This window comes from Carassius auratus, unplaced genomic scaffold, assembly GCF_003368295.1.
Source record: "Carassius auratus strain Wakin unplaced genomic scaffold, ASM336829v1 scaf_tig00026304, whole genome shotgun sequence".
Classification (NCBI taxonomy): domain Eukaryota; kingdom Metazoa; phylum Chordata; class Actinopteri; order Cypriniformes; family Cyprinidae; genus Carassius; species Carassius auratus.
In genome coordinates, this window is record NW_020525504.1 from 1 (window position 1) to 25,000 (window position 25,000).

General features: G+C 37.8%; 2 protein-coding genes across 2 annotated transcripts in view; both read right to left on the reverse strand.

Moving 5' to 3' along the window:
• Positions 1-343: 343 nt before the first annotated feature.
• On the reverse strand, positions 344-14,220 carry LOC113078670 (probable helicase senataxin; the record flags this gene model as incomplete). Its single annotated transcript, XM_026250999.1, is given in 22 exon segments — positions 344-383; positions 386-449; positions 755-904; positions 984-1,055; positions 1,157-1,269; positions 1,352-1,453; positions 1,546-1,702; positions 1,834-1,872; positions 1,874-1,987; positions 2,327-2,550; positions 2,628-2,688; positions 2,690-2,809; positions 2,967-3,056; positions 3,214-6,675; positions 6,778-6,871; positions 7,994-8,168; positions 8,259-8,369; positions 8,882-9,101; positions 9,175-9,284; positions 10,004-10,211; positions 12,343-12,546; positions 14,026-14,220. Coding segments are annotated over 21 exon segments (5,921 nt in total), but the record flags the coding sequence as incomplete, so codon positions are not given.
• A 6,927-nt stretch (positions 14,221-21,147) lies between these two features.
• LOC113078674 (dolichyldiphosphatase 1-like) overlaps positions 21,148-25,000 on the reverse strand; it is a 6,897-nt gene continuing 3,044 nt past the window's right edge. Inside the window, exons 5-8 of the mRNA XM_026251006.1 lie at positions 24,605-24,703; positions 24,393-24,521; positions 24,218-24,307; positions 21,148-21,858 (exon numbers count right to left, since the gene is read on the reverse strand). Coding sequence (XP_026106791.1) covers positions 21,822-21,858; positions 24,218-24,307; positions 24,393-24,521; positions 24,605-24,703 — 355 coding nt within the window. The 3' untranslated portion in view covers positions 21,148-21,821. The remainder of the gene's footprint in view (positions 21,859-24,217; positions 24,308-24,392; positions 24,522-24,604; positions 24,704-25,000) is intronic.

Sequence of the window (25,000 nt, forward strand, 5' to 3'; positions counted from 1 at the left end):
TTGTGCCAAAAACGAATACAAAAACCATTTGATCCAGATTAACCACAGGCCTCAATTTATCGGAGCTTATGCACTTCAGTTTCAGAGTACTGCCAAAATTAATCAAAAATAATGTTTTTTTTTTACAGTTCACTCTGAAACTGAAGTGCATAAACTCAGATAATTGAGGCCTATGACTTTTTAGTTTCCAAAAAGAATGACAAAACCTGTGCCAACAAGTTGATGAAGATTGAACAAAAAAAAAAAAAAAAAAAAAAAAAAAACCTAAACAGCAAATTCTAACCATATATGGGTTAAAAACAAACCTTGTATTAGACGTACTCTGACTATAATGGTGAGTTACCTGGGAGACAACGTTGGTGGAAGCTGGTTGGGATCACCAAAAGGATTACAGAAGGACTTCGGTACATCATTGGAATCAGAGTCTCAGTTTCTTTAGCCTGACTAGCCTACAAAATTCAAAGATCAACAAAGTGGCTATAAAAATAGTTGTTAGGAGTATTAGTGGAAGGTTTATATCATTATAACACTGATAAGTGTACACCATGAAAAGCCAAATAAAATATGATATTATGAACCTTATGCTGTCTTAATTGTGTTGTCTTACCATCAAACTGAATCTCTGCTAGTGCAAAGTTAAGTAAAGGTTTAATTGAGGGTAAAGTAAAATTATAATTATACTACTTTAGTTAACGTTTAAATGGAATAAAACTAAAATAGATTATAAAAAAAAATTATAAATAGATTTTGAAACCTCATCGATGATGACACAGCTAAACATTTCATTTCCGAGACGACGGAAAGTGCTCTCGAGGACAGTACTTCCACTGGTGCTGAGCGTGCAGCAGATCACATGAGCATTTTGCAACACAAAAGCTTGACTTTCCTGTCGCTTAATCCAACACTAAGAAAGAAACAAGAGGTATGTTTGTATTAAGTGCAAGAATTCTTAAACATGACTGTAAACAAATGTGACCGTTTACCTCTTTAATCCGCCGACTCAGTCCTTCTCTCTCCTTCAGAAACTGCAACTTCTGCTCCATCAACGTCTTGAACTGTCAACAAACCAATGAGGTTTAAAAAGACTGCATTAAAATAAAAATGTGATGCTCATATTCTTTGTCTTTTAGAAAACCGCGTTTGGAGGATGCATTACTTCAGAAGAATCCTTCTTCGTCTTTGCACATCGCTTGGAGAGATTGTCAATGTTTTGGTCTAGTTGCTCTTTCCGCCTGTTTATGTCAGCTCTACAGTTTTGCTGGGCTCGCTCTACCACACACACAAAGCTTATACATTAAATGACATCCATATGCATTAACTATTGAAATGTAAATGCATGAATTTCTCTCACGTGCTCTAGCTTTAGTCTGGTAGTCGAGGCTGAAAGGTTTTAGTGCCTTGGACATGGTCCTTTCATTTCCCAATCGTACCAGGTTTATGTCACCGCAGTTACCTGTACACAAAAGTGTTGTGTGAAACATGCTCTATTGTGACAGTATATGGCATGCATGCTTTTAGTTGTCAATGTGTGTGCAAGCTGAGAACCTTGAGGAGCATTGATGTTTCGGCATTTATCTTTAAAGATCAAAATGACTTTCTTCATCAGACTGTCGATGGCAGCGTTTGAGGGTGCACAGAGAAGAACACGGGTCCTTCGAGACTTTGAGTGAAGGTTCCCCACAGGAGCAGCACTGTTAATACCCTGACCAGATAAAAACACACAAAACACACTTCAGATTAAAGGATTAGCTCCCTTTCAGAATGAAAATGGTGTCATTTTACAGATCCCTACATTTTTCAAAAATATCTAGTGTTTAACTGAAACTAAATTACCGAAGACAGAAGTTTGTACAACAGGCCACCAATGGTTTTTACTCTTCCCGGTTCCTGGAGGACCATGAATAAGGAGAAATCTTGGGGTCTTATGCGTTCTCTTTATCATGGCAAGACCACAAGCTATTGCTCTCGCCTGGTCCCTGTTGAACTCCTGGAATGTAAAGAAAGAAAATGGCAAAAGAGAGCACGTACATTATGACATGTGGGATCAAAATCAGGTTCACTTATTGTACTTACACATTCATTCAAACATGAACAAGAACAGTTGTCTAGGGTTTCATTTTGTCCAAAACATTCTACAAGTAAATTCGGACCAAAACGCTTCTAGCGAAGCACTGCTCATTTGGTTTGCACCCCTTATCCAACACACCCAGTTTAGTTCATGAATGATGATTTGAACCAGGTGCATTAAATAAAGGTGACATTCAAAATGTGCAATGCTTTAAATCCTTGGTACTAGGAAAACCGCTTCAGATAAACCCAAACTCACTGGTGAATCCAGGTCCGATGGGCTGTCCAGAGTGTGTGTGAAATAAGATGCATGTGGATTAAGAAGAGGTCGCAACATTGGTCCATTTCGCAGCGAACACAGTGCATTGAACTCCCGGAAAGTGCTGATCAATGACCCAATAACTTCACAGAGTACAGGTTGGGAATTCACCGAAGATACATTACCACGAGTTTGAATCGTCAAGTTTAGGGTTAACTTGGAACCTGAAGAGAGACAAAGTAATGAGACATTGGACAAATATACACCATCCTTAATAAAGGACACAACACGAGTCACACACCTGGACCTCTGTTAGAAACACTGGACCGGGACACATAACCGAAATGAGGATGTGGTTCATGGGAAATGAGGTTCATTATGGGCATATGCTCCGGTGTTGTCCGGCAACCAAAGTATCACAAGGTCACTTTCTTTTGGGTATAGTTGTTTCGTATCGATTTCCTGAGAAATGCTTGCTATAAAAAAAAGAAAAAAAAAAAGGAGTAAAACTTCATGAAATGGTCGATACTTGAAGTACACGCCCCAGTTAAAACAGTTAAATATTGTAATTGTATCAGAACACCCTTTACTGAACATCAGAAGGTTGAACTGCCCAACATGACTGGACTTACCCGTGAAGTTGGCCACTAGCTGTGCGATTGCTGTATTCTATACCCTGGACACTTAGGTGACACTTAACTCGGCCCTCTTTGAGCCATTCACTAGCAATCTATTGAAAATGATTAACATTAACAGTGGTACAAAGTCCAATTCTTATCTTTGTAATAGAATGCTATGCAGCAGGACAAGAACAAATGAATGGAATAAGATTAAGTTCCAACTACATCCAAATATTAAGGCATTACATAAATAAGATTTAGTCCCACCTCTTCAAATGCATTAATTTGCAGCAGGGGATATAAGGTGTTGAAGTACTCCATGTAGCTGGGAAACATAACTGGCACCTTCTTCAGCGGTAGTTGGCATAGATCATTTGGACTCCCAAATGCTTTGTAGTTGTCAAGCATCCTATAATCCCATTTAAGGATTGCTTGGGTCAAGAACAAAAGGTCAAACTTCGGGCTCTGATCCGTTGCAGGTACTGGTTTGTTAACTGGAGCCTCAGGTCTTTGGTATACCTTGTAAGATGGTGGATCTGGGGTAGAGCTTATTTTAGTACTCGGGACCAACAAAGGAGCATAAGGAGATTGTTGTGAAGGAAGTGGCTTTGGGAGTTGTGGAGGCTGGAGAGGTTGAAATGTTTTTGGAGGTGGCATTGCTGGGGGCAGTCGGGGAATCTTCGCTTTTGCAACATTAGCAACAAGAGGCTTAGCTACTTTTTCCATTTCATGGACAAGTGAGGCACTGCGGGAGCTGGGGGTGTATATTTTTGTGGTAGAAGGTTTGGCCTTTTTCTGAGACATAGGTGACATGCTAGGCTTCAAGAACAAATGATCATCATTTCCACCAATAGGAGTCTGTATAGGTTTAGGTGTCAACACTGGTTGCTCTGGGGTATCCGGTTCACTATCTGGATCAATGTCCATGTCAACTGGATCTCTCTGGGTAAGAAAGAGTTCATCTTCCTCCAATGGCTCCATTTGGGAGCACAGTTCCATATCAGTGGGTCCCGTCTGAGTGAGGACCATCCATTCTTCATCATCATCATCCTCCGATGTCAGGGAAGGTTTTTCTTCCTGGTTTACATCAGCAGTCTCACTGGCTTGGAAGTACTTGGATTCTATTCTCTTATCACTTCCAACCCCATCACCTTTAGAACGGATTTCGGATTCGGCATTTTCGTTATCAGGATCCAGCTGAGGATAGGGAAAGAAATCACCAGCTTCACTGCTTGCAACTGTATGTTCTGGCAAGTGCACTTCAGCTGGCTGATTGATCTTTGCTGGTTTGGAAGCTAATGTTGTTGGCCTCTGATGCTTCTCACGAATTTGCTTGAAAAACTGAATATCTTGTGAACCCATAAGTTTCTTGTTGCCTTTTACAATACGTTTCTGTGAAGTTGTCTTAGTGACTCGACGCACTCGCCTTATTTTCTGTTGTGGTTCTACCTGCACTTTCTGACCATGGCACCTCAGTTTAGCAACACAATCCAGCGAACGCTGAGAAAGTTCAAAGGCTTTCCTTTCCTTCTTTTTTAATCCCAAACGCTCTGCTGTTGATTCTGGCTCAACAACTTTGCGCACTTTCTTTGGAGGAACAATGGCAGGGGTGCCACGTGAACTGGGGGCAGGAAAATAAGGTGAAGAAACACAGCTGGATGATGGAGAGGAAGATGTACCACATGACGGAGTGGTTGAAGAGGAAGGTTCCTCTTCGTCCTGAGATGTGGAGTTGCGTTTCCAAGGGTGGCCCCTGATTTTAAGAGCAAGAGCATCAATTATCAGTGGCTTTTTCTTATCAGATGGAGTTGTTTTTGCACTTTTAACCAGCAAAGGTTTTGGTTTGCCAAATTTATCCCAGCTTTCTGCAGTACTGGATGCTTTGGACAGTGACGGTGCACATGAATCCGCTGGCTCTTGTGGCTGCTGCGGTTCTTTGATCTGATCCAGAGGTTTTGGTTTGCCAAATTTATCCCAGCTCTCTGCAGTACTGGATGCTTTGGACAGTGACGATGCACTTGAATCCACCGGCTCTTGCGGCTGCTGCTGCTGTTCTATGATCTTATCTTCTGCTTGCTGACAGGTCCTCTCAATGTCCTCATCTGGATTTAGTTCAGTCTCTGAACTTGGAGACGCTTCACAGGGAGCTTTATCCACCTGTGGTTTGAGTAGTTGGTCTGATTTTGGTTTCGTCAAGACTGATGCATCAAAATCTGAAGTATCCCAAGAAGATGGCACATATTGCTGCGTCTCAAACTCAAAGACCTGTGATTCACTGAGATCATCATAATCACGACCCGGGCTCTCAGGCAAGACATGATCTTCTGGAGACCTTAGGACGTCATTTGGCCCTTCATCATTATCAGAATCAGAATCAGAGATGACAATGGTACTGGACTCCACATGTGGCTTTGAGCTGCCCATGGACCTGTTAGGAGTTTTTCCAACAGCACTACTGTCAATTTCGGAATCGCTAGATTCAACTTTGTGGTTGACAGATTTTATCAAACTGGTTCGTCTGACATCAAGGGGTTCATCGTCATCATCCTCCTCCTCAGCAGCTCCAAAACCACCTTCCACTTTAACTGATGTCAAGGGAAAAGGTTTTAAGGACTCATCAGGTTTTTGTTTGGCAATGGCTTTGATCTTTGACAAATTTTGGTTGTCGTTTAATCGGGATCTAATTTCCTGCACTTTACCCAGATCTGGTTTAATACGTTCCAACTGAACAGGTGTTCTCAGCTTTGAAACTGACACTGGGTCAGGGGGTTCTTTCTTAACCTTTGCAATTTTTTCAAGACCGCTGCATAGATCCTCAGAGATATTATTTCCATAATTCCAAAGTGGCTCCTCTTTGATAAAAGCAGCTGCATCTCCTGCTCTGCTTGGTCCTGCCTCCTGGTCCTCATGTTGTTGCTGATGCAGGGTTGGTACTGAATTTCTGGAAATAACAGTGTTTGTAGCTGCCTCCACTGATGGTGCACATGAGAATGGAACAACAGAGAGTGGAGAATCAGGTCTTTCTGGCATTAACCGGACAACTTTCAACAAACACTTTTGAAGCTCATCAGATTCAGACCGCGTTAGATTCCATCGTTTGTTTGCAACTCCACGCAATTGCATAAGCCGATTAAAAAAGAGGGTTGAGCCTGGGACAGATCTCCTTATCCCTTCTTTCAGCAGTAGTCGAATCAGTTTCATGCAGCCAGGAATTATGGCACCAATGCCACCTCCAGATGCAGGCTGTCTTCCGACCATCCCAAGGTTGTATGAGGTTGAACTGACTCCGTGAAACCCACCCATCCTGTCTGGTGGCGCATGTGGTTCATCCGATAGGATAATGCATAAGACAATCTCTTGCACCCACTTTTGGGCACAGCGAGAAAGTATTCCCATTCGCCCTTCAGCAGAATGTAGCTCAACAATTTGAATAAGAATACGAGTGAAGAACTCGGTCACTTTATCGCACACGCTTGTCTGTCCGGTTAGCATGTGTCGATTTTCTCGTATCTTATCACAAAGATAGTGGATGACTTCACTAATATAGGAAGCGTTGAGCTCTGGAAGTTCCATTATGGAACGGACAAATGGAATGAACCATAGAAAAGTGCTTCCGTATACACGCATGCTCTGGCCCATTTCAGAATCAAGCACGGTGACAAGAGACTGCATATCCTCATAGATCATATAGTTGCTGGAAATACCACTGTTGGACAATGAACCAGATGCCTACACAAGGAATAGAATGGAAAACAATATTCAGCAAAGACTATCCAGAGTGCAGTAGATATTAGTTGCATAAAGTGAATGGTGTCAAAACAGAAATCTTACTTGGTTTGGTTTTTCGGAGGCATAACAGTCATACACCATTTGACTGCAAGTCACCATATTGTCATCATATTCAGGCTCCACTTTAACCATGCCCCTGTGCATTTAAAAAAAATTCATAACTTCATAAAATAACTTCATAAAACCCAACATTACCAAATCACTTTCTGCCACCAGAAAATGGCATTTCACAGCAATTTACGGTCCAAATCGCACTACTATATTAATTTGCTTCGTGAGCTTCTCTCAAGCATACATTTTAATTAAAGCACCGTTTTAAAATCTCTTTTTATATTCCTGGTTAATGGGTGTCATTTTGCAGCTATTATAGAGCTAATCTTTAAATGATCCAAATTTAGTGTAAACAGAGGAATTCAATTCAAGGAGTCGATTATGCTTCATTTTGGCCTAAATTCTGCATTTTATTCTTTAAAAGCAAACCACTTTACATAATTTCTCAAAATTAGTATTGATTGCCTTTAGGTGCCAATGGACAAGCGGTGACAAGTGCAAGTCTGTGTAAAGAAAATTCAGAGATTGTAATGTGGTTTCAGCATTTCTAGCACTTGTGTTGAGAAACAAAGACCGTGAACTACGTAGCATTGAATTGTGGAGTTAATGTAGACCAGGGATCCTCAAATCTGGACCTTGAGATCCACTTTCCAGCATAGTTTAGATCTAACCCTAATCAAACACACCTGAGCATGCTAATCAATGCCAATCAATGTCTTTGGGATCATTAGAAAAAAAATCACAGGCAGGTGACTTTGACCAGGGTTGGAGCGAAACTCTGCAGTGCATTGGACCTCCAGGGTAAGATTTGAGGAAGGGGGGTGTAGACCTTTAAATGGTTTCTCACCATTTTTGTGTTCAGGACTTTGGGCCAGGCCTGAAATAATGTCTCGATGCACTGGAGCCACTGAGCAGGAGCACACCAACTACATCCGCTCAATCGTGAGTTACTGTCATTACCATTAGTTACTACAGACTGCAGTTTGCTTGCTAGCTATGCCTTCACAGAAATGCATGCATGGCTGTGTAAATCCAATTCATCTGCTAGGAGGAGTATGCATTCAGGTTGTAGCAGTATTTGATAGTTGAGAGAGGCGGCAGCTTTCCTGTGAGTTGGTGTGATTTCAGCACTGACAGCATTTGTTCAATATTTTGATAACCAACTTCTATCATTCAGCATTGCATGAACTCTTCAAGACTTTCTTACCGCATGGTTTTTTTCTGTATGTTCCTTATTTCCGCAACATAGCTGGCTGCTCCAGTGATTGTCTGGAAAGCCATATTAGGGTCAACCTGACCCCAGATCTTAGAACCAAGTCGGTCCAGAATTACCATAAAACAGTGAAGGGCTGGCCAGAATGGGTCAGAAGCTGGATTGTCCTCTGAAAAACACAGTGGAACTTTTTAAGTGGACCATCTTTAATCTACTGTATCCCACCACATCATAAAAAAAAAAAAAAAGCACGACATACCATTTTTCAACCCCTCCATTGTGTTGAGTATGCAAAGTGGGATGTTAAACTGTCCCATGAACAGGGAGTCCATTGCATCAGCGCTGAGCTGTGTTAGTAACATACAGATACCTGTAGGGCGCAAAGGAGCGTGACTTCAAAAAGGTGACACTCACCAAGTGATGAACAATGAGAACCAATTATGCCAATTCCAGGTCAACCTGACACCGTGTCCTATACAGCAAGTTTCCAGATCAAGACACTTATTTTACAGTAGGTAGACACTAGAGCAAAACAAATCCTCGCTTTCAAAGTTTCGGTTTCTATATTAACACTTTCACTGCCACGGACTAAACTTTCCACTGGTAAGGGTGCAATTACAAATCCAAGTAAAATGCCAAATATAAAACTGTCAAACCCATTAAGAGGTACAAGATCATGCAAACTTTGGGGTGTTGCAAAAAATAAAATTGTTAGGGAAAGAGTTAACTGCAGGATGAAGTCTTTGCTGAACAGAAATGAGAAATAAAGTTAAATATAAAATAAAGTCAACATCCCAATCTCAAATTGTAAAAGTTTAGTAACAAAAAAGGAAAGGCCACTATGAAAAGAGGATTTTCATATAGTAAACTAAATCAACAGACCTAGCCAGTAGTTCTTCTTATTTTGTGAATCATAGAGGTGAGAGGGCAGCATTTGTACAGTGCCCCCTGCATAAGACTCTGGCTCCAAATCTGGAAAGTCCAAAGATATTCCAAGCTCAATGACATAAAACATGCAAAAGAAAATCTCCTGAAGGTCATAGTAGGCATCCCGATCCACACTCTTCATGGTCTTTGCTGTATCGATTGCCCAACGGCGCACCTGGTGTTGAAAGGTAGAACAATTAATTAGCAAAAGACCAGCTTCACACAAAATGGCTTTTTGACAGAATTACCTGTTCGTTGGGATGAACGAGAAGCAGATATGTTCCTTGATACTTTTCAAACACAGTCAAAGACTGCTTCATATCCTGCAGCTTACACAAGGCTTTTACCACCAAATCACCTGTAGAGAATGAAAATCACTTATTTGTTATTATAGGCTTTGGATCTGGTTGGTAAATAGTGACATTCTTCCAAATATTTTTGCATGGGAGCTAAAATATAAATCAAGTACCATTTGCATCAGTCACTAGCCAACTCTACATTATTTTCCATATTGCATCAACTGACTTTGATTACGGTGCATTTCTACCATTAAATTCCATTTCCTTTGAGGGATAATTTACTCCACAGTCAACTAACATTTAAGCTTGCACCAAAAATAACGTCTAACTACATGGTTAGCCTTTTATGAAGCTCTTTGACACCTTTAACAGAGGGCTAAGAATATAACAGAACAACAAAAACAAAAAAAAAGACAAAAAGCCAAGATGCCAGCTGACCATCTGAACTGGTGCTTTCTAAGCATCCGTTCTTATGGGGTTTTGTTACCAGTTTTTGTCCAATAAGCCACACTTATTGTTCATGTTCCTCCCCTTGCTTTCCACTATTATTAATTACCTCTCTTGACTCGGATTTAATCTTGGGATTATTTAACCCTCTTCAGAGGCATTTTGTACATATGAGCGGTCAAGGTCTTAATCTTTGCATGCAGTGTGCAAAATCTCAGTCATGTAAGCCACAAGGCCTTTAAAACGCATACGACCCTCGAGAGATTAAGACCACTTCTACAAATGTCTTCTATAAAAAAATATCCTTAAAACTGTAGCCACCAGGACTTACACAGATCACGGTGGCAAAGCAGGTACGGGTACTTTAGAACTTCAAAGAGCGGGAAACGGAGGCGGTCGTGCAATTCTGCAGGAGAGATCTTCGACACCGGCTCCTCGTGGTCATCTTCGATAATAAAGATATCATCCTCCTCCAGCTCCTTGTCTAGAACGGTTCCCAACAAATGCATGAGTCGAGCCTTCTCCATTTCCCACAAATGCTGCAAGAGAGTTAGAATTGGGGCTTGTGATGTCACATGCAAGCTTAAAAAACATTCACCTTTATGACACTTATTTAAAATTACTTCCAAAGAGAAATTAAGCCAACAATATTCATAACACACAATGGCAGTTTAATTAAACATTTAGATTAGAAAGCAAGCTAGAGAAGGGATGTGCAGAGCAGAAACATGGCGAAAAACCCCAAGGTATGTCTTGTAATGGATTATCCATGCATTCAATCTATCATTGTAGTGCACGTAAATAAGGAATGGTTACATCTCGGTTTTATTGAATTGATGACGCCACATTGGAAAAACAGTCATGCATCCAAGCAATCATAAAAACAGAGCAACTTCCTGCCCTGAAACAAGCATTTGTTTTTGGCATAACATAAAAACAGACTACATGATTTTTTTGACTTAATCGGCTATAGATTAAGTAAGTCTAGACGACTCTAGACAGATTTAGTTACGGCGTTCACTGGTTCCATTTACTTCCATGGTTAATTTTTTTTTACCTTCCTAAAGCATTAATTTCAGCATTTTGGATGAAGCACAGAAGGCATGCATTTCTATGCAAGTTTGCTGCGACCGGAACAACTTGAACGTTTGGTAGTGTGCCCAGTTTTTCCTCTTTAACCTTTTAAAGGCTCATGAAACCCCAGACTACTTTTTCCCTTAGATTTTAGCAGATATGTTTGTGTTGCACATAATAGAAGATAATGTTAGCATCCAGTGGTTATCCAACAATCTGTTGGAGATAACTTGATCATTTTAAGCTCGAGTCCCATTTTAATCTTTCAGGTTTAAAAAAATCGACATTGTGTTGACGTCACAATGGATTAAAGTACGATGACGTGTTTGGGTCTATTAAATTCATCATGAGACTGCATGTACTTATCCTATGAGAATACGCTTTGCTTAATTATTCATAACAACGTGTGTTGACATTCACGGATCAAAGAAGAGCGTTTGTTTTTCCACTTTGTTATAAGAGTTTGGCACAAACACGATCCATTCACTTGGGGAGCATAGTTTTACATCTCTGACACACAGCCGGTCAAAAGGTTTATATAAATGCCACAAAATAAGTCTCAAGTTCTCGGAGGTGCAACAAAGTGCATTTGTGCAAAGGGCAGTGCATTTGTGTTTTCTGCACACCACACCCACTTTTTCAGATTTTTTTTTTTTAATGTGGGGAGAACAAACCAGTGCTGAAATGGGGGGGGGGGGTGTTCTTGACCCTTTAACAGTGTACACTACAAACTTGTGTAGAGTATTCAAGACTAAACGAACATCAACAGACCTTTTTCAAAATTTCTTTAGATTTCAGAAGCTGGATTAAACGGAGTATAAGATGTTTAGGCTCCTACCGTGGTGAAGAGGAAAATTTTTTGCATGTATATTTGCTCTAATATAAAACAATTCCCGCAGTTGCGCTTTCGGTTCACATGGCCATCAACATTTTGATTAAAATAAAAACAGAGGCAAATACACTGAATAATTACTTCATTTTAATGTTTTGACAGACAAGTTGGCAGTCTGCTTCCCTTGCAAACACAAAGGAAGGAACAAAAAAGCCAATTAGTTAAGTCAAATCAGTGGCAGGAGAATTAGGGAATACTGGGGAGTTAACGGAGGGGAAGTGGAGAACACCTGCAATGAAATCATTGCTCAAGTGTAAAAAAATAAAAAAAAACAAGCAAGAGGTCAGATGTTCCACAAACATTTGAAAATTTGTTTTCTCCAACAAATTCAAATTTTGGCATCTGAACTCTGTGACTTGAGGTTTCTTGCAGAGAAGAGGGAGATTAAACAATGAATTCACAATGTTAAAAAGTGGAAACTTGCAACCGTTTGTGAAAAGGCTTCAAGAGGATTCATGAATCATAATTAACCCTTTTCCAGGTATTTACACTCCTGCTCAGTGCCTGCTTGAAATTCAGCGTAAACAGACAAGTCAGCCTGCTCTGACCCACCGCAGTATGAAAGTAAACCATTGAATGGTAATCGCATCTTTCTCCTCACCTCCGAACTGCTTTAAACAGTCCGCGTTAAGATGAAACTTCAGAAGCACTTCTGTTCCCCCTTTGCGGAGTAAATTCGGAAGACTTTTGCAGTGTTTGTGTACCTTGTGCAGATCAGGGACCTTGTCTCTGGCTCGATGATACTCCACCACACACTCCAGACAGCAGCTGAGGTCTTCATTCAGAGAGTCCATCTCTCGCTCAGACAGCTGTCCGGAGCTGTAGCGACGCAACATGGTGACGATCGCCACGTCTCCCTCCACCTCCAGGGACGTGGTGCACCACAGACACTTCTCCATCACGATCACCTGTGCACACACAGACAACTTCATGCAATCTTAAAGGATCAAGGAATCTACAACATGCCTCTCCACGTTCTCCAAAATGTATTCATTCATCTTTATAGCAGCTCCTTAGACAGTGGATTAAATTGATGTCGGGTTTAGGACAAGCTGGATTATGCACTTTTCCTCCAGAAGCTCAATCCGTGTCCTCAAATCAGATGTGCTCGTCCTAAACATTACTGCCTCATATTGCTTATAAAAATAAGAGCCTTTACCTGAAATAATGTTAATATTCCATTCACTTGTAATACACTGATAACCAGCATTAACAGGTGCTGATGAGAAAGCCACATGATAACTCAAAAGCTCATCACAAACGGCTTTTCCCACAAGCTGGAGAGGAAAACACGAACATATAGAATGTGCACAGTGTAATTCACACAAACACCATCAGATACAGTAAACATTTGTATAACATTAGATGCTAGATAAAACTAATGTACACAAATGGGGGAGAAAAAAAAATTGTTTAGTTGAAACCCATCAAATGTTAAGCGTGATGAAATTCTGGGAATGTCAATTTACATTTTTCCAAGTTACAATGACACTTTAATTTCCCATAGCCACGATTTTACAATAACACTAAAATGTTATTACGGTTACTCACCCCATTCAGTATGCAAACAGGTTTTTACTGTAGCATTTATACAGTTATAAAGGTTGCAGATTGGAGTATCCGCACAGGCAGGTGGAGAGGAGAAAATTAAGGGAGCACTCTTCCCCATTAATACCCATTACATTAGTGCCACTTGTCTGGTGTGTGCACACTTTACAAGGGTGTTCCCACACACACACGAAAGCTGACTAGTAACTAAACAAATCAAGGTTAAGAATGTGCCCTGTTCTACAGCCTCCACTGTGTGTTTGTACAAAGACCATATTATGCATTCAGTATAACATGGGTGTGTACATTAGCATAGTGTCAGCTCTATAAAGTTTTAAAATGATTAGAAACCACTTCTGGAGGTCAGATCAGTGGATAACAAGCTCTTGAATGCCTTGGAGTGATCCTAAAAAAAAAAAAAAAGTATAACACCCCACGCACACGAAACGAAACTTATCTGATTCCAGTGTGGGGTTTCCTGCCTGGACTTGCACGCCTTTTACACAAACCAAAGCAGTTACACAGTCACGAGCTGTGAGCCAACAGGCACTCACTTAACCACCAAGAGATAAAGCATTATTTGAGTCACACAAATGTTACCATTATCGACAATATCGAGAATGCATACGCTTAAGTCAGTCAGAAAGCTGCAAACTTTCCACTAAAACCAATGTCATATTTAATAGACAAAACGGAGTCTTTACTTTTTAACTCCAGGCCTGTTCCTGCCATAAACACTGACGTCCCTGCAGAAGGAAGAGCGGACTTCGTATGCACACTTAAAAACAAAAATCAAATGTAAACATGAGAAACGCATTCAAAACAAACAAACGCGTTACCTACACGGCTCCAACGGAGGAAAGTTTGAGTCTTTCAGGACTGTTTCATCTCACTCCCACATTGGCACGGTTGTAAATCCCTTATGTCTCCTCAAAAGTGTGTTTTACATGTTCTCTTCCTTTCGGTTCTGCTCTCCTCCGTGAAAACACGCCTGAGTCGCGCCGCGGTGACGTCACTATGGGAGGCGGGTCTGTCCATCGCGCATGCGCAGCACCACAGCTGCAGGTTTGGCGATATATAAAGCGCTAGAGTTATTGAACTGGCCTTCTGGATAGTTAGGAAAACGCGTGATGAAATCACGTACAGGAGGACGATAATCACACAATAATTGTTAAAGCAGTAGTTTAGGTGTAAATAATAATTCGTTTTGTATTGCACCGCAGTTCAAAAGTTAAGGTTTAATGTTTTTTGAAAGAAGCCTCTTCTGCTCATCAATGCTGAATTTATTTAATCAAAAGTACAGAACAAACAGTAATATTATGAAATATTATTACAATTTAAAATAATGGTTTTCTACTTTGATATACTTTAAAATATAATGTATTCCTGTGATCAAAACATCATTACTCCAGTCTGCTGATTTATTATCATTATTGGAACAGTTTTGCTGCCATGAGATTCGGTTTGACCCCACGGACATGCTTTGTCTGGGGACATTGTGTGCCTGTCTGGTCTGGATGTATTATAGACTCAAAACATTACACAAAAAATACATGTTTATCTGATTGTTGCATGCCATATGAGGTTATGATGCTTTTTGGCTTGTATGTTCCAGACTGACTTTCGCTTCTGCATATAATATATATATATGTAGCACCATGTATACTAAAGTATAGCATAAAATGAACTGCACCATTTGTTTGTCTTCATTCAACTGAACCAGAAGTTATACATCGGATCACTGCAAATAGAATACTTTTATCCTAACAGCTGCTTAATTTTTTTTTTTTTTTTTTGGAACCTGTGATATTTTTTTCAGGAATCTTTGATGAATAAAGAGTAAAAAAGAACAGCATTTATTCAAAATAGAAACAATATACTGTTCAAAGGTTTGGGGTCAGTAATTTTCTTCTTTTCTTTCTTTCTTTTTTTTTTTTGGAAATAAATCCATGCTTTTATTCAGCTAGGGTGAAAAAAAAACTGATAATAAAGATTTCTATTTTAAATAAACAATGAAGGAGAGGATGAAGTGGATGCTGATCTGACCATATCCATATGAATTATTTTATATATTGTTTGATTATTAATCAAGTTATTGATCAGTATTTAGCCTCCAAAATCCTTTGATGATTGACTTAAAAAGTAGAGCCATCTATATTTGTGTTTGTAGGGTGCATACATCCTTTTTAGAAGTGGTCAGAGTAAAATGTTGAATAACAGATATTAAAAATCCTGTTCTATCCTGTATTTCTATTCTCCAAGATTGATACTGTAGCTACATGACTACATGACTATATATAGGCTATATGATTAGAATGGAATAATAACTGTATATATAAATGGCTAGATTCGCCATGATTATACAGTATTGTTCAAAATAATAGCAGTACAATGTGACTAACCAGAATAATCAAGGTTTTTCGTATATTTTTTTATTGCTACGTGGCAAACAAGTTATCAGTAGGTTCAGTAGATTCTCAGAAAACAAATGAGACCCAGCATTCATGATATGCACGCTCTTAAGGCTGTGCAATTGGGCAATTAGTTGAATTAGTTGAAAGGGGTGTGTTCAAAAAAATAGCAGTGTGGCATTCAATCACTGAGGTCATCAATTTTGTGAAGAAACAGGTGTGAATCAGGTGGCCCCTATTTAAGGATGAAGCCAACACTTGTTGAACATGCATTTGAAAGCTGAGGAAATTTTTATTTATTTATTTATTTATTTATTTATTTATTTTTTATTTTATTTTTTTGTTACAACAACATTGAAAGCACGAGTCCTGATTGTTCTGGTAGTGGTGATCTAGTCTAGTGTATTTTGTCTCTGATCTATTACTCACAGTAGATGGCGGTAATGCTCTCTTTAAGATTGCGAACCGCCAAATAAGCACGAAGAAGAAGAAGAAGAAGAAGAAGAAGAAGAAGAAGAAGAAGAAGAAAGCTGAGGAAAATGGGTCGTTCAAGACATTGTTCAGAAGAACAGCGTACTTTGATTAAAAAGTTGATTAGAGAGGGGAAAACCTATAAAGAGGTGCAAAAAATGATAGGCTGTTCAGCTAAAATGATCTCCAATGCCTTAAAATGGAGAGCAAAACCAGAGACACGTGGAAGAAAACGGAAGACAACCATCAAAATGGATAGAAGAATAACCAGAATGGCAAAGGATCAGCCAATGATCACCTCCAGGATGATCAAAGACAGTCTGGAGTTACCTGTAAGTACTGTGACAGTTAGAAGACGTCTGTGTGAAGCTAATCTATTTTCAAGAATCCCCCGCAAAGTCCCTCTGTTAAAAAAAAGGCATGTGCAGAAGAGGTTACAATTTGCCAAAGAACACATCAACTGGCTTAAAGAGAAATGGAGGAACATGAGAGAGAGGACTGATCAGAGTAAAATTGTTCTTTTTGGGTCCAAGGGACACAGGCAGTTTGTGAGACGACCCAAAACTCTGAATTCAAGCCACAGTACACAGTGAAGACAGTGAAGCATGGAGGTGCAAGCATCATGATATGGGCATGTTTCTCCTACTATGGTGTTGGGCCTATTTATCGGATACCAGGGATCATGGATCAGTTTGCATATGTTAAAATACTTTAAGAGGTCATGTTGCCCTATGCTGAAGAGGACATGCCCTTGAAATGGTTGTTTCAACAAGACAATGACCCAAAACACACTAGTAAACGGGCAAAGTCTTGGTTCCAAACCAACAAAATGAATGTTATGGAGTGGCCAGCCCAATCTCCAGACCTTAATCCAATTGAGAACTTGTGGGGTGATATCAAAAATGCTGTTTCTGAAGCAAAACCAAGAAATGTGAATGAATTGTGGAATGTTGTTAAAGAATCATGGAGTGGAATAACAGCTGAGAGGTGCCACAAGTTGGTTGACTCCATGCCACACAGATGTCAAGCAGTTTTAAAAAACTGTGGTCATACAACTAAATATTAGTTTAGTGATTCACAGGATTGCTAAATCCCAGAAAAAAAAATGTTTGTACAAAATAGTTTTGAGTTTGTACAGTCAAAGGTAGACACTGCTATTTTTTTGAACACACCCCTTTCAACTAATTCAACTAATTGCCCAAATGCACAGCCTTAAGAGCGTGCATATCATGAATGCTGGGTCTTGTTTGTTTTCTGACAATCTACTGCACCTACTGGTAACTTGTTTGCCACGTAGCAATAAAAAATATACTAAAAACCTTGATTATTCTGGTTAGTCACATTGTACTGCTATTATTTTGAACAATACTGTAATTAATACAAATCTTCTACACTAGAAGCTAGAAAGCCTTGAGATGCAGATGCAGGGCTCTGTCTGTGTCGGTATCTACTCTCCGTCTCCTGCTGTCATCCTGACCCGAGCTGTGGTGTCTTCTTCTTCTTTTACAGACACCTGAAATAATCATTTGGAGATATGCTAGAAAGTTTTACATCCATATTGGTGTAACCCAAATTTTGACCTCTGTCTTGAGGGCATTTGCTACGTGCTTAAAAGTACAGAACAGTCTGTTCTGAAGGTCTCAGTTGAACTTTAGACCCTAGAAGACGTCTGCAGAAATTGAAGAAAACAAGCTGAGTATGTGCATCATGTATTTAAATTTGAGGTTAATTTACAGTCTTCTGAGCAATGCTCAAAGTCCAACAAGCAACAACTATCTGCTGACTGTTCTGAAATAGGGAACTGAAACCAGACTGCAGAGCTCATCTGATATTTTTGGATTTATGATTTAACACCTCTTGATTAGGGCTGCACGATTCTGGATAAATTGAGAATCACGATTTTTTGATCTCATATAGAGATCACGATTCTCCTACGATTCATTATTATTACTATTAACATTATCATTATCACAAGTATATAAATTAATTATTTTATTTTGCAAGGGTTCTTTAAATTGATCAAGTGTGACAAAGACATTTATAACAAAATATTTCTATTACACACAATTATTGTTCTTCTGAACTTTCTATCAAAGAAACCTGAAAAAAAATCTACTCATCTGTTTTCAACATAATAATAATAATAATGTTTTTTTTGAATGGCAAAACAGCATATTATTCTGATTTCTGAAGATCATGTGACACTGAAGACTGGAGGAATGATGCTGAAAATACAGCGGAGCATCACAGAAATAAATTACATTTTAAAATACATTCAAGTGAAAGCAGTTATTTTAAATGGTAAATATTTCAAGACTTTACTGTTTTTGCTGTACTTTGGATCAGATAAATATAGTTTGGTGAGCAGAAGAGACTTTAAAAAAACATTACACATCTTATGGTTCAAAAACTTTTGACTGGTAGTGTATATATAATATATTTAAAACACCAGTTTTTTTAATATTAGAATGGTGAAAAAGTTGTTTAGATCACTGATTCAACGACTCACTCATAAACCTACTACACTTGTTTCATTTCTGGATGAATCAGCGTTTTTGAACGATTCTCTTGAATGAAAAATTAATTCATTGACAAATAAATTAAGACACTTGTCGCCACCTATTGGTGAAACAATGCAATCGACACAAACGTTATTTAAAGCGCAGTACTTTCAAAAGGGGATTTGTTATATTTTGATCGCTGCCATATAGACATCAATGTTTATATTTAAACTATAAACTTTATCCCAGTATTTCTGTGATAATATAAATGACTGTAAGACAGATATAATACTGAGTTCAGACTAGACCCTTCTAGCTGGACTTAGTCTTTTCTCACCTTTTTCTTCTCATATTCCTGAGGCTCACTTGAACTCTTTGATCTACTTACAGGTTTTATTCAACTCAGATAAATTGACTTTTATTGTTATCTTGAAATGCAGGTATTTTATATACTGGTTATATACTTTGTATTATTTTACTAACAGTTTGAATTGCTTTTGAATATTCTAACCAAGGGTATTGCATTGACCTTAGATGAGTAGAATCCACCATATATGGATTGCTTTTAAAACGATATTAATTTTGGATTTACATTTTCTATATTTGAAGTTGATATTAATACTTAATAATCTGTTTGTAAGAGATGAGTTTTTGTCTTACTTCCTATATTCGTTGAATAAATTTGCATATTGAAAAACCCTACACCGTCTGACCAGGATTGAAGTCTCTTTTTTGCATCACATATGTAGAAACTAAGTTTATCTAGGGTTTGGAACCAATCAGAATTTTGCTGACTTATGCAATGAAGCAGTTAGTATCCTCTGTTTTTATAATTTCTGGTGATTTTGAATTGAGTGTTGATGCTGACTTCTGCTGATTAAACTACTAATTATTTTCTTCAATTAATTGCATCTCTGACTTCTGTTCATTTCAACACCCGGTCCTCGGGTTTTAACTGTAAATGCAAAAATATAATAAAATATTAAGCTGCAAAAGTTTCCAACATTGATAATAAATTTGCATAATAGAATTATTTCTGGAGGATCATGTGACACTGAAGCCTGGAGTAATGATGCTGATGAAAATTCAGCTTCGCATCACAGAAATAAATTATATTTCAAAGTATATTGAAATAGAAAACTATTATTTAAATGGTAATAATATTTTACAATATTTTTTTTTTTTTCTGTATTTTTGGTCAAATATATGCAGTCATGATGACCAAAAGAGACTTCTGTACATCACTTTTAAAATCTTGCTGATCCCAGCCTTTTAAACAGCAGTGTATATGAGGTTTATTAATATTTTCTTCAAAAAGCACTATTAAAATTCATATATTTGTACTAGCGTTGTAGTAATAAGTACATTACTGTGAATATGGAGACTACATAATGACAATATTAACTAGCTTGAGTGCTTTCGGAAATGATAATGCACCTTAAATCAATACAAATTAAACAAGAACACAAACCAACATCCACATTTACTCAGACTAGCACAAATAACTGCGACAGTTCATACTTTTTTATTCAGCCTGATATGAATTACACATGATATAAGAGAGGATCATCTTCAAATTATGCAATAACCTCTCTTCCCTTTATATAAACATCTCGTCACAGACACTTTCTAAACCTGAGGTTTGGGTTCTGATTATGTTTTGTCCTTTTTATATTTCCATTTGTCAAGTAATCGTGTCGTAGCGGTTGGAAAGGTGTCCTTAAATACTCAAAAGTGGTATTATGGGAAAATCGCAGCAGAGATGTCAGGTGTGAAAACACATCAGGGACAAACGTGTCAGAAACAGAAAAACTGAAACTAAAGTACTACATCATTCTGACTAAAAACAGGCACTAAATTTGTTCCCATGACCTAATTTTGTTCCCAGCACCACTTGTTGTAACAACACCATGCTCTGCAATGCCTTTATGCTCAAGACATTTCCCAAATCCTGCTCCAGGAAATCTGGAGGGAAATCAAATGCAAAAAATGTCTGCATGGGGGCAAACTTTAAAACATAAAGGGCCAGCTGAGCAAAAACTATTAGTGCTAACATGAGCTGTTTAAAAGCCTATTTAAGTTTATGTTACACTTTTTAACAGGAAGTCAAGATAAATAACCCGCCAAGATGATGTCATGGACATGTTCGTTCCTATGGAAGCCGGTTTCCACCACAGAATTAATTTTGCAGGTTGTCTCAGAATTTAGACTTTTTTTTCCTCACAATTCTGAGTTTATATCTTGCAATTTTGACTACATGTGCATTGCAAGATATAAACTCAGATTTGTGGAATAAAAAGTTTTAATTATTTAGATTTGTTTTTATGCTGTGGCGGAAATATAACTTACAATTCTCATTTAAAAAAAACTGCAAGATATGAACTTTTGTGAGAAAAATGTCAGAATTGCAGAAATGAAGAAATGAATATTATGGCAAAAGAAAATTAAACCATTAAGTTTTTTTTTTCCATGGAAAAAAAAAATAAAATTCATTTCTGAAAAAAAAATTTTTTTTTTGACTTAAACCATTAAGATTTTTTTTTTACATGGAAAAAAATTTAATTTCAGAAGAAAAGAAAAGAAAAATGATAATCATTATTGAGAATAAAAAAAAAAAAAATATGCAAAATGATGTTAAAAAGAATTTGAAAAGAAAATATTATTAGCCCTCGTGAAAATGTCAAATGCAAACAAAATCGCCTCGAAAATAGGCTTAAATTTCTATTTTATTATTTTTGGGTGAACTGTGACCTGGACATATTTTCTGATGAGTATTTATGTCTTTTAAGATATACAAATGAGCAACCCCACACCCTCATCCAGGTTGTATTTGTTACTGCACTGCTTTTATTACCCAGCATTCCTGTCCCTGGTCCTTTAACACGTCGTTTAAATAAAAGTAATGCCATGCTGATAGGTTTGTCATGTCGTAAAACGTCGCTGTTAAGATCTTCCCTGTGAACGGTAATGAATAAAACATATATTAGATTTGTCATTAAATAGTTGTTGTTTCTTGCACGGTCTGCATGCATCAGGAGGAAAGGGGAAGTATAGGGACGAGGGGAGGAGATGTGATAACGCTCACGTCTGCGCTACGAACTCACTCCTTTGGTCCAGAAATACACTGTTCTCCGCTTTCACATCAACCAGAACAGTCCCGACTATGAAACTCCAGTGTGTTTGTGTGTGTGTGTGTGTGTGTGTGTGTGTGTGTGGTCCTTTCTGTCAGTTATCAATGGGTTTTGTAGAAAATCACTGAAGCTTCGTTCCCAGCTTTCGTTGTCTGTTTCTGTAAGAGAAGACAACCAAAGAAAACTATAAGTCAAAGGTTTACAAGACACTTTAAGCTAGGATGAACTATTAGATCAACTATAATCTAATAGCAACTATTTTAAATCCCAAAATGTCGGTAAGTGTTTCATGCAAATCTGTCACTTTCAACATTTTCCTGCTTATAAAAACATGATACTTTACATTAAAAGCATTCCACACAGGAAGTGACATCACTAAGGCAGTATGGCAGGAAGATCTCAGTCAAACTTAGAATATTTTAGACACATTGTCAAGTTAACTGCAATCATCAAGCTCAGCCAATCAAGTTATTTTGTGAAAATGTCTCTTTAATAAGCAGAATCCTGCTTTATGCTGTTCTTCTAGTCTCTAAGAGGATGATTTCATAGTGTGTGTGTAATGAAGCATACTGATAAAATTCTAGCTATTGCTTAGCGTGTCCGTGTCCGTCTGTACAGGGAGAAGCACAGACAGTCCCAGGACAAACGTCCAGCGTATCAAATATACGTCTTTGGAGAGATGCATTGCATCTGACCTCGGATCACTTGTCACCAAAATAGTTGTTAGAAGATATGTTTACGTCTATATGTGGAAACTAAGTTATTCTAGGTTTTGGAACCAATCAGAATTTTGTTGACTTATGCATTGATGAAATAACTATCCTCCATCAGGGTATAATTGTTGCTGATTTTGAATTGTACACAGAGCGGCCTACGAACTCCATCGAGAGTCCTGAAGCTGACTTCTGCTGATGAAACTGCAAACCATGTTCTTCAGTAAATCTTTCTTTAATTGAACGCATCTCTGACTCCTGGTCTTCATTCATCATATCTGGTCGTTGGGTTTTAAATGTACATTGCCCTACAACAGTTAACTAAATCCCAAAACTAGCTAGCCCCTACACATAATAGCATTAATAATCATTAAAAATTAATATATATTTTTATAAATATTTGATTTTATTAAATTTATTTCACAAACAAGGCTTAAGTATTATTATGTAGCAAAGAATACCAAAAAAAAGGGTGTGTATATATATATATATATATATATATATATATATATATATATATATATATATATTTATTTATTTTTTTTTTTTTTGAAGAATTTGGTGATAAATGGCATAAAAATACTTAAAAGTATTTATTTATTTATTTTTATTTTTTTACGTAAAATGCGATATTTGCAGAGTTATTAGGTCAGGGCTTCTCCCTTTTTGCCCAAAACGCAACAAATGCCAGTCTCCCTTTTTTGCGGAATGCGATATATCCGCTCAACCAATCACAGCGCACCATTCCATGCACTCTATATAGTAATGGAGGCGCTCCGAATACACACAGAATCCTAGATGAGTTTTCCTCATCTACTTCTACTCTGTGATCAACAAATAAATGCTGCACGATAAATCACATGTGATTGTCACGCGTATCTCGACAGATAAACCAGTTCTGAGATTAATAGTATTAATAAATCTCCATCATGTGCTTTCAAATGGAAATTATTCAGATGCATTTAAAGCACAGAGCCGTAGATCACTGACAAGCTATGCTAAAACCCTTTCATTAGATGAATCACATTTGATTATGAATGTAATATTGCGTAGCTTGTCAGTGTTTTTATTAATGCCATATATGTTTTTGTTAATACAGAACAAAGCACTAGTCAACAACATGATTGTCACATGTCAAAGATGAATGCACTTTTGGAAGCTGAATGTAAGGGAAATGTAATTTGAGAATGTTCTTGATGAAATTTTATTTTATTGCTGTAATTAATTTATAGCATTAACAAGATGACCCATTGCATTCATTTCGGAAGCGATGGCTGATGGATGTATTTTTAGTCCAGTGCCTGTATATAAGATTAGTCATGTGTGGATCAAATTACTATTTTGTGTATCAGTTTCAATAGGAAAAATAACTTTCATATGGATTCAATGGATTTATTGCATTTAAAAAAAAATAATAATTATATATATATAATTTTTTTAGACACACCCCAAGTTAGTCCCAAGAATTGCAAACCTCATGCTAAATAATTCAATAATTATTTGTTTTAAAGGTTATGCACACCTCCTGTAAACAGCTTTATTTTAAAGTCTTTAAAAGTTAACAATTTTATTTTGTACCTTTTCATATAAAAGCCAGAAATCCCTGCTTTCCTGTGGCTCAAACATTGACTTTGCTTGGCATGATAAACTATACTGATAAACTATGTGCCTTGAATGCAATGATAAGAGTCTGGCAAATGCAGTGAAAGTGAATTTATACTAGGGCTTCTCAATTACAAAAAGGACATAAAAGTAACATAAAATGACTATAAAAATACTCCAGAAGACGTGTGGGTGAGTTTACCTGGCTTCTGATCTGGTTACAGTGTATTCAAACCACAGGATGTTGGGAATGAGACTCGTATCTCTCACCAGAAAAAACTCTGAGATCGGCCTGAGACGAAAAAGAGAAGCCAAGACCATGAGACAGAGCTCTCTGTATATAAACGACTTGGCTTGTGAAGAACTAGCATCATTACCAGGCTGCTATCTTGGGAAAGAGTGGTGTTAGCACCTCTTGGGTGATAAAAAACCAAACCACTCCCATCACCATCCCGGCCACACCTCCATAAATCACCTGACTCCAGGTGTGGTACAGGAGGTAGACCCTATGAGGACAAACAAGAGCAATGCATCAGAAATACAGTAAGATTGAACTACTGCACTCGCTGAAAGAATAAAGCCACTTTACCTGCTGTATGAAACGGACAGAGCCACGGCCAGCAGAACGATGGATAGTATATGCCGCCATAACAATTCAACACACCTGGCATTGTTCGTCTGATGCATTCTGGAATCATTTCATTAAAATGCATGATTAAATGCTGTTTTTTTAACTATTTATTCATCAAAGAATCCTGAATCAGTTTGCAAAAAAATATGAAGAACTGTTTTCAACATCGATAATAATCAGAAATGTTTCTTGAGCAGCAAATCAGTAAATTAGAATGATTTCTGAAGATCATGAAGACTGCAGGAGTGATGCTGAAAATACAGCAGTGCATCACAGAAATAAATTACAGTTTAACAGATATATTCATATAAAAAAACTTATTTTAAATTGCAATAATATTTCACAATTTTGCTG